Genomic DNA, 10,437 nt, shown 5'->3' with positions numbered 1-10,437 from the left:
TTCGAAAAAACATAATGAAGGGCAAAATGATCATTCGATTATTCTAGTTCATTCCTGCATTATATATAGCCTCAAATCGTTCAACATACAAAATGATGCTGAAAGACTGATGACCAACTTATTCTAGTTCATTTCTAGTATTAGTATGGCATACAAAATACGGTATATCTAATTATAAATAGCAAACCAAGAACAAGTAAAGAACAACAAAGTAAGGGGTAAAAAGGGACTCATATTCTCAATCCCCACTGACATTAAGCCCCGCCATCTCCTCCACCAGCCCACAACTGTTCTCGACCAAAACATGAGGATCGTTATAATGCCTAACTGCCTCTACGATTCCACGAACACGCTTATACGGATTCGAGCAATTATCGAACACTTCAGAACCCAAGAAAACACCATCACACCCTAACTGCATCATCAATGCAGCATCCGCCGGAGTCACGATTCCACCAGCGGCAAAATGCACCACTGGCAGTCTCCCCATTTGCTTAGTTTGAGCAACCAAATCATAAGGTGCGGCAATTTTCTTCGAGAATGCAAAAACTTCATCTTCGTCCATGTTATTTAGAATCCTGATTTCACCCATCACAGACCTGACGTTTTTTAACCGTTTCAGCAATGTTACCAGTGCCTAACAAATCCCCTTGCGTTCTAATCATTGCAGCTCCTTCCCTAACTCTCCTTAACGCTTCGCCAAGATTCTTGCAGCCACAAACAAAAGGGCTCCTAAAATTATGCTTGTTGATGAAATGCTCTTCATCAGCTAAGGCTAAAACCTCGCTTTCGTCAATGTAATCGACTCCAACTCGTTCGAGTATCTGGGCTTCAACGAAATGGCCGACGCGGGAGCGAGCCATGATGGGGATCGAAATGACGCGTTTTATTTGTTTGATTAGAGCAGGATCCGGCATGCGTGAAATGCCTCGGGGGTTGTGTTCAGTGACGACTAAAACAACAGGCGCCTGCTTCTTCGGCGATTTTGGCTTGGATTGGGGTTGACACTTCGAGAATGGCTCCGCCGCGGAGCATTTGTGCTAAGCCCACTTTGATCGAGAATGAATTTTGCTTGGGATCAGTGATGGCTGTGTTATTGTAGAGTGTTACTGCTCCGTCTTCTGCCATAGCTTCCAGATGCTTGTGAATTTGCTTCAATGGAAGAAAATTACGGTTTCGTTAGTTTCGAGGCTACGAGAACGAGGATTGAAGGGTGAGAGGCTGGGAGGGAATCTAAAAAAAGGCTGGTTGGAGGTGTCTGGTTAGTTCGAGAAGTTTCATGAAGATTCAAAGGTATGGGGTCTCATTCTAGTTGGTGGGAAGGACATCCATGAAAACTCCACGTTGCAAAGTTAAAAAAAGCAAATTGACTAGATCTATTAATTCAAAACAAGAAAACTACATATCGAGTTATCTAACTATTTGTATAAGTCTAGTTTGGTCATTTAATTAATCTTATTAAAATCAAATTTAATATATTTTTGTATTATTTTAGTCAACTGTCATTAAAAGATTAACATAATTGTTTATGAAACATTTTGTAATTTCTCCCCAATAATAACGTGAAATTATCTTATGATGACATATTAATATTAAATATTAAATACATATTTTAAGCTCAAATCCATTAAGAATTAATACTCAATTATGTTTCAACCACACTAAACTCACTAAATTATCAAGACTTAATTAAAATTTAACTTAAATAAAAATACCTCTAATAAACTTAAAATAATCCAACTAATATATATATATATATATATATATAAATTCAGTTAATTCGACTGGTGACTTAATTAACTGATATTTGTTCGATTCAGTTAATATTTAAAAAAAATTGATTCAATTAACGATTAAAAATTTCAGTTAATGAGAATTCCATTCGATTGATGACTGAATTAATTGATTAAACACCCTTATAACCAACACTAATTGGTTTGCCTCTACCATTTATGCCAATATCTTATCTTGTTCTTTCCTTATTGTCTTATACTTTGACTTTATATATTTTATATTTGAAATTTTTAAATAAATTATTAATTTAATATATAAAATTTTAATTAATTTTAAAGAATCATCATTCAAATTTGATATATAATATATTATTTTAACATTAATATTTTATTAGTTTTAATTTAAATGACGAATTTCTAAAATATAAAGATAGATAAAAATGTATCTTTTAGAATAAAACATGTATTGATACTATGCGGGTGATATAATATATGTTTTAAATCAGATCGAGTCAAATTACATTAGATATAATAAATAATATTTTAAGTTATAATCGGAATGAAAAAATATGATTTTATGCAATCTTTCTTTATCCCTATATCATAATAATCATTTTATAATCATTTTAATAAATTTAATATTTATTTTATTATTTTTAAAATTTGAATTAAAATAATTATTTAAACATAATTTAGCGATGTTTAATATATTTTAGTTTATATAAAGTCAAAAACCGGCCGCAACGGATTAATCTCTTCAGGGCCCTATCATGTGGGGCGATGATTGCTGATTGGCCTATTCTTTTAAAAGAATTCCAATTTTCCCAAACGCTTTACGGCCCACTGGATCCACCACTATCCCAATCAAAGAACAATACGTTGCCGTTTCAAGCCTCCCTTCTTTCACCCTCACGACACGTGCCGCACATGTCTCGAAATCTGTCTTCAAAATTCAAAAATCAAACATCCCTCTCTCTCTTCATATCACTGACAGACAGTCATCTTCCTTTTCACTCCTCCTTTGAATCTTGTCTGTAACCGAAACCTAAAGGCAGAGAAGCTTCTTTGCTTAGGGAAAAAACCCGATTAAGTGTAAATCGGGTGATCGGGGTGCAATTTTCTCTTTGTTAATTTCATTTTTAAGAAGGAACGGAAAAAGAGCAGCTTTGGATCAAAGCATCCAAGTTTTTGTTTTTCAAATAAAATATTCCATTGTGAGTATAAATAATTGAGGAAGGGGAGCGAGTTGCGGGAGATGAACGGAATGGGAAGACAGGGGAGGCGATCTGGTGCGTCAGGGTTGCAGGTGCACCATCAGAGACAAGACTCTGATAACTTCTTGGAAACGACGTCGAATGGAAGATGGCTTCAGTCTGCCGGCCTTCAGCATCTTCACTCTTGTAACAACTCTATTCCTCCTCTTCAGGTCCTCACGCTTTTTTTTTTCTTTTTAGATTTTTGTTTCATTTTTGGTTCCGGATAATGCGCAGATGACACGAAATGAATATTTGAGTACACTTACACGTACTACTTTTGGTATAAACGGAAAGTGTGTAATTTTTTAGATCCATGATTACGAAATTTGTAATCTTAATGATAAGGAAAATTGCGAGAAAAGAGCTCCCTTTTTTGGCACTACAATAATTTATTGTTTTTTTAGATGCCATTTGGTTGGATCATAAATGGGTTTTCTCTTTGGATAAATTTCTTTTTTTAGATTTTAAATCAGTTTCTAAGGGGAAATAGTGAAAAGAGCTAGAAGTAAAAGAGAAATTTTGTGTTAATCTGTTCAAAAATTTTATGCTCAATTGACGTTCTTCTACCGGGAAGAGTACAAAGTAATGCTGGAAGGTTTTGATTGGAGGATTGACTTATGGATCAATGTTCAATACGATTTGTTTATTGTATCGAAATTCGAATGCTTGATTGTGTTATTTTTTTGCTTGACTTGAGAGCAGGATTTTGCATTTTATGGCGACGGAGGTGGAGCTGGAGGAGGGCAAGGATCTAGAATTTATAGGAACGTGCAAAGGGAATTCAATATGGGGAATGACTTTTTTGCTGAGCCTATGAGTCCTCCTGTTAGTTCATGGCAGTCGAGCCAGAGGAAGAACGGTGAAGAATTGCCCAATGAGTTCAGTCCTGGTCTCTTAGATTTGCATTCTTTTGATACAGAGCTTTTGCCTCAGGTTGGCCATTCACCATTTCTTTAACTTCGGTGGGTTTGTTTTTCACGTCTACTATTGATTGACTAAACTTGGTATAAATTATTGTTTGGTGATAGAAGTAAGCTATTTGAGTGAAATCAATTTTCACTTGTAGCAACTTTGGTAGATTCCTAAGGTATGTTAACAACTTATTTTGATTTCTGTCGCATGCAATCCATGTTTATAGTTAGTCTTCTTTGTTAAACCCATACGACTGTTTGTGCCCATAAATTCAAAATATCAATGAAACTGAAAGATATTTGTACTTTTGTTTTCTCGAGAAGTATGCAATGTGGAATTTTGAGATTCAACTGGATGAGTATTTGAACAGATGCTGGATGTGTAAAATGTGTCATCTACTTGAAATGGACTAATTTTTTCTGTTGCCAAGGCATTGGGAAATAAAAAAAATTATGCAGGTGGAATTCAATTTTTATACTTGTTTATGGTAATGATTTTTGCTTATTGGTGACAGATCCCTGTTCCCAACCTGTATAATGGTCCTTCTCTATATAATCCAGTTCGAGGCAGAAGCTTTGACGATTCTGAACCCCATATTTCAAACAACAAACAAACAGGCAGAGCTGATGGTGTGCCAGAGAATGGCATCCTCAAAAGCTTGCCTGCAGACAAAGAGAAGGTCAATTCAGTTGCAAAGATCAAAGTTGTGGTATGTCTGTGTTCTGCTGATTACCTTTGACCATGTCATCATAATTTGCTCTCTTTTCAACCTAAAGGAATTGCAACACAAACGCGAGCAGTAGATGCTGGTTACTAGCTTTTGATTCATTCATGGCATGCTTTTCATGAGTAAATTAATGATCATTATCTATACATCTTACATCACGCTACTTTCACCACTAAGAATTTCTATGGAATTTTGGTTGCAGGTGCGCAAGAGACCTCTCAATAAAAAAGAGTTGGCAAAGAATGAGAAAGATATCATAGAGACCCTTTCCAATTCCCTAGTGGTGCATGAGACTAAACTTAAGGTAACAACAAACTTGCTTTACCCTCTACAAGGTCAACTATATACCATATTAGAAAGATCACATTAGAAGCATAGGAATCCAAAATGAGAACCCAGAAAATCTCAATGTGTATTCCCCAATTTTATGCCTGAAGTAAGAAAAATGTGTATGGAACCAGTGTCATGAAGTTTTCATATTTAATTATTTTAAGCAGCAATTTTGTACACCAATAAGGAATCTCAAAGGATTTTTACTTCTATTTTCAGTGTAAAATGATTATTTTGGTTCTTGGAGGAAGTATCATGTGTTCTTTATGCCATGGCATAGCACATCAAAGAATTTACAGCATTTTCTTTCTGTGTTCATTTATTAATTGTTTTTTTTTTGAGAGACTTGAACTATTCATCTAGCCTAGTAGCATGGGAGTATCAGTCTATCCTCATGCTACATATACTGACATGTTTAATTCTCGACATTTTATAGGTTGATCTTACAGAATACTTGGAGAAGCATGAATTTGTTTTTGATGCAGTGCTGAATGAGGAGGTATCAAATGATGAGGTGAGTAGATGATCTAAACTTATTAGTGGATAAGGTTAGAACATATTACAGGATATGGGTTTCCTAGAATGGTTGTTTTTCTCACCCTGTTTTGGCTTCATTTTTCTTTCTGTAGGTCTATCGTGAGACGGTGGAGCCTATAGTTCCTATAATTTTTCAACGCACTAAAGCCACGTGTTTTGCATATGGTCAAACAGGTGAGTAACTGTCACCAATGTGGCAATGTTAGATGGATAATTTGTTGGAGTGTGTCGCATGACCCAAAATTTGGACTTAGTCATTTAGTGTAACATTTCTATAGTTTAAAATTGTTCTGAATGTGTTATTCTCAGAATTATTTTTGGCATAGTTTTGTAGTTATTTAGGAGGATGTGTTTTCCAAAGCGCCATTAGGTTTTTTCCATTATCGGTGAAGTGGGAGGAGGTTGTTCCTTTTTTTCTGTGAATTTTTCTTGTTTGAGACGAAATTATAATTTGCCTTCTGCATCAATTCATCTCTTATTTCTGAATTACAGATTTAAGCCATCTTGCACTTATAGGTCTTTCTCTTGTTCAGGCAGTGGAAAAACCTATACTATGAAGCCACTTCCTCTTAGAGCCTCTAGGGATATTTTGAGGTTGATGCATCATTCCTACAGGAACCAAGGGTTTCAGTTGTTTGTCAGCTTCTTCGAGATATATGGAGGAAAGTTATACGATCTTCTCGGTGATAGGAAGTAAGTTGTTAATTGTTTCAAGCATTCTCCTTTTCTGGTCAATGGTATTGTTTCTAAATTCACTGAAAGCCTGAAACCTAACCTTTCTTTCTGCAGAAAACTTTGTATGCGAGAGGATGGTAAGCAGCAAGTTTGTATTGTGGGTCTGCAAGAGTACACAGTATCAGATGTAGAGACTATTAAGGAGCTTATCGAGAAAGGAAATGCCACAAGAAGTACTGGTACCACAGGTGCAAATGAGGAATCATCCCGATCTCATGCCATACTTCAGCTTGCCATCAAGAGATCTGTCGATGGCAATGGATCAAAGCCTCCCCGTCTTGTTGGCAAGCTCTCCTTTATAGATCTGGCTGGAAGTGAACGGGGTGCAGATACTACAGATAATGATAAACAAACAAGGTACTGTGCATCTTTTAAATTGCAAAGTGATCATGGTTATGGAGCAGATTCAATTACAGAACTTGGTATAAATAAAAAAAATGACAATATTCTGGAGATGATTATGCCAAATAGTCAGTTTCTGGATCATCTCGATATTTAATGTCATGTAGTTGTCTTAGTTGTTTGGCCTCTATAATAATTTTAGTCAATGATTTATTATCAAACCCAAACATTTCAAAGTAAAAGGGTGTTTAAGTAGTCTAAATACACCCGGACTCCTTGTTTTTGCATTTAAAGTTGGGTTCAAGTTCATGGTTTAAGATCTTGCATACCAAATATTTTTCCTTGTGGCCAAACATCAGATAGATTCGAGTTTAGCTATGCTGGATGTGCTTGTTTAACTAGCCATTTTTATTTCTCATGCAGAATGGAAGGTGCAGAGATCAACAAGAGCTTGCTTGCCTTGAAAGAGTGCATAAGAGCTCTCGACAACGATCAGGGCCACATTCCTTTCAGAGGCAGTAAACTGACAGAGGTTCTAAGAGACTCATTTATGGGAAATTCTCGTACGGTTATGATATCTTGCATTTCACCGAGTTCAGGATCGTGTGAACACACTCTGAACACCTTAAGATATGCCGATAGGTAAATAAGACTAGTCTAATTTTAAAAAAATGTTTAAACATATGTTTTTAAAGTCGTTGCTCTTTCGGTTTTAATTGCCTTTTTCTTTCATGCTTTTGACTTCTATTCGTTGTAAAAATTATCTAGGGTGAAGAGCCTTTCAAAAGGGGGAAACCCAAAGAAAGATGTTTTATCTTCGACCTATAATCTGAAAGAATCAACTGCTCAGCCCTTGTCTTCGGTTTTACCAACTGCATCATCATTCTTGGAGGATGATATTAATGATACACGGCCTGATGAAAACGAAAGAGATGATTTTGATGCATCAGAAGACACCTTTGAGCAGGAGAAACTGATGTGGAAGCAAAATGGGAAGCGAGATCAATACAGTCTCTCTACATTGGAGAGCAAGTTACCGAAACCTAACAGTCAGACAAAATGGAAAGAACCAGTGAGATCCGATTTTAAGCATTCGAATTCAGATGATGATTTGAATGCTCTCCTACAGGTAATTTTTATGAGAGAATCATTATATCGTTAAGAGACATACAAAGTAACTTGTTTGAATGTTAAAAGCTAAAGTGATGCTTTTACACAGGAAGAGGAGGATCTTGTAAATGCTCACAGGAAACAGGTGGAGGAAACTATGAATATTGTCAAAGAGGTAAACCTGAGTTCTTAACTTATTCTTTACCTCCTTGAGATGCTTTCATGATTTCATTAAAGTTGAATGAAACATTTCCAGGAGATGAACCTGCTGGTTGAAGCGGATCAACCCGGAAACCAGCTGGACAACTATATATCGAGATTGGCTGCTATTCTCTCGCAGAAGGCCGCCGGCATCATCCAGTTACAAACCCGGTTGGCTCATTTCCAGAAACGCTTAAAAGAGCATAACGTGTTAGTTTCTTCATCAGGCTATCGATCACGTTGTTGAAGATAGAAGTCAAACTGTTCATTTGATTTCTTCGGAAATACATTGCTAGATTGGTTTGATATTATGGGTTTTTAGGGGTTTTTTTTTCAATTTTAGGGGAGATTCTATTGAAATATTTAAAAATAATAAATAAATTATATATATGATGATTTTTCGATCTGCAGCATATCGAATATGAATCTCGACGTAAAACTTCAATGGTTTATTGGTAACTCGAATAGAAACAGAACTAAAAGCTAAAGCAGCAGAAAAATGCAGGCAAGAATACTAAACAGAAGAGTTTGAGATGAGAAAAATATATTCATATGAACAATAAAAGGACCGAAAGACGTGATTTCTACATCCGAAATGAACCAAATCTTCACTTGGAACCATTGATGCCGGCAGAGGTCATCGAAACAGAGAATTTGGAGTACATTTGCATGAGGAACTTGTCGACCATTGAGAGGTACAGCGGACTTTTAAGCTGGGAATAATAATGGATTGCCACTTCTACATCCAATACATGTTCCATATCAGCAACATCCATCATCTCCAATTCCTTCATCTTTTTCACCAATAATGCATGGCTTCCCACTTTTGTTTCCTCCTCTTTCCCTCCATCCTGCATTCCGATCTTCACCGGACTCTTCTTTCCAAAGCTCATGAAGCTCCCACTACTTTCATCTTCTTCCCTAGGTATCTCTTTCATTGTCATGATATCGTTCTTTCTCATCATGGCCACTTCTACACCTTCCCGGTCCGTAAAACAGTCCACAGGGATCGATCTTCCGGGAGCTTTTCTCTGAAGCAACTGGCGCAAGCCAAGGGGTTTGGATAGCTTTTGGTATCCTTTAAAGAAGAATGATTTAAGGCTCTCGACTGCTACGTACTAGTAATGTATGGTGAGGGATAGGCTTGGTGTCTCTATGTGCAACTAAAGAGACAAAAGCTAAATGGAGACCAAACCTGTGCAATTTTCTTTTCTATATTTGCCTATTTTTTTGTCACTTTGCTTCCTATTTTTGCCTCTCCCACTCCATTTTTCTTCATTGCAAATCATAATGTCAGAAAAAATTAAGGCATTGGGGGCTCAAAGAGTACTTGAATAGGGGCGAAGCAAGAGTTTAATTTTTAGGGTTAGTGTACAGTTTTATCATTATACTCAATTACGTTTTCAAAATTTTTTAAAAGGACTATATAAAAATTATACCATGTTTAGGACCAAAGTAGTTAGGTTCGCACTGGTTCCAACCGTACTAGCCGGTGTGCATCACAGCTTAGTAGTAAATTTGACCATCACCCTCAATTTCACACCGGTAATTTTTTTTTGGAATTGTACCATATAGTTTTTATTTTATTATTATTAATTTAGGATAAGTAATATATATTTGAAAGGGTTTCAACCATTTGAAAATAAATATTTAAAATTCCTATAGACAATGTGCTCGGATCATTGAAACAATGTTTAGTGGTTGATTAAAGTTGAAAAAAAAACATTTTTCTTATTTATTGTATAAGTCATAAGGTTGTTTAATGTATGAATAACTTTTTAGGTATAAGATTGAATATGATGTATGAATAAGATTTTGGGTAAAATACATAAATAGTCACTAAACTATGTTTAGACGATCTTTTTGTTCATTAAAATTCTGAAATTTAAAAAATGGCCATTAAACTTGCCGAACTACTATAAAATGGTCGTTGCATTCGATAAATTTAAATATCATTTTGTAATAGTTTCATAGAATTTAATGACCATTATGGAAATTTAATTGCCATTTTGTAGCGTAGTGACTATTTCTATATTTTACCATAAAGATTTTTTAACAATGGATATTTGTATAAGCCTTTTATATATTACATATTTTAAAAATATTGATAAATTTAGAATTATATATTATAATAGACTGATATCAATACGACCAATTTCAATTTCAATACAAGAACGGTGCCTTGGATTGAGGTCACATGAATCTATGATTTGATTTTATTGCATCCCTTTAGAAAAGTAACAAAAACTATTGCATTCATTACAGGGTCGGAATGTTGTGAGGGCCTGAGGGGCAGTCAGTGATGGACATAAAAAACCGCTCGCGCGCTTAAAATTTTAATTTTATATATATATTAAATATTTCTTATTGAAAATATATTTTTATCTTCTAAAATTTTATAAATTTTCATCTACTTAAAATTTTATAAGTTCGCCCCTAATATAAAATCCTACAATGAAATCTGGCACCCCGTCGTGACTGTCCCTGATGGTATCTAAGGGTCCCAAAATCCCACTCTGTTGCCTTGTAAAAAGTACAGTCCTTACACCAACCA

At 35.4% G+C, this 10,437-nt stretch overlaps 1 protein-coding gene and 1 pseudogene across 1 annotated transcript; one reads left to right on the top strand and one right to left on the bottom strand.

Annotated features, from left to right (window-relative positions):
* On the bottom strand, positions 1–1,375 carry LOC120159452 (annotated as a pseudogene).
* A 1,452-nt stretch (positions 1,376–2,827) lies between these two features.
* Positions 2,828–8,145, top strand: LOC120159590 (kinesin-like protein KIN-13B). Its single transcript, XM_039170165.1, has 12 exons — positions 2,828–3,159; positions 3,692–3,922; positions 4,416–4,610; positions 4,831–4,932; positions 5,395–5,472; positions 5,588–5,669; positions 6,029–6,188; positions 6,285–6,587; positions 6,996–7,214; positions 7,341–7,701; positions 7,792–7,857; positions 7,939–8,145. The coding sequence occupies exons 1-12, from the start codon at positions 2,989–2,991 to the stop codon at positions 8,128–8,130; spliced, it is 2,160 nt and encodes a 719-aa protein (XP_039026096.1). The 5' UTR covers positions 2,828–2,988; the 3' UTR covers positions 8,131–8,145.
* Positions 8,146–10,437: the final 2,292 nt, after the last annotated feature.

Source organism: Hibiscus syriacus, unplaced genomic scaffold (genome assembly GCF_006381635.1).
Source record: "Hibiscus syriacus cultivar Baekdansim isolate YM2019G1 unplaced genomic scaffold, ASM638163v2 tig00111366_pilon, whole genome shotgun sequence".
NCBI classification, from domain to species: domain Eukaryota; kingdom Viridiplantae; phylum Streptophyta; class Magnoliopsida; order Malvales; family Malvaceae; genus Hibiscus; species Hibiscus syriacus.
This window is presented reverse-complemented; position numbering and strand designations above follow the sequence as displayed.

What these genes read in the sequence shown, in the direction of transcription:
- LOC120159590 (XM_039170165.1), top strand. Translation starts at nt 2,989, where the DNA reads ATGAACGGAATGGGAAGACAGGGGAGGCGATCTGGTGCGTCAGGGTTG. An exon ending in AGGAGGTATCAAATGATGAG is followed by an intron (nt 5,473 to 5,587) that starts GTGAGTAGATGA and finishes TTCTTTCTGTAG; the next exon opens with GTCTATCGTGAGACGGTGGA. An exon ending in GATAATGATAAACAAACAAG is followed by an intron (nt 6,588 to 6,995) that starts GTACTGTGCATC and finishes TTTCTCATGCAG; the next exon opens with AATGGAAGGTGCAGAGATCA.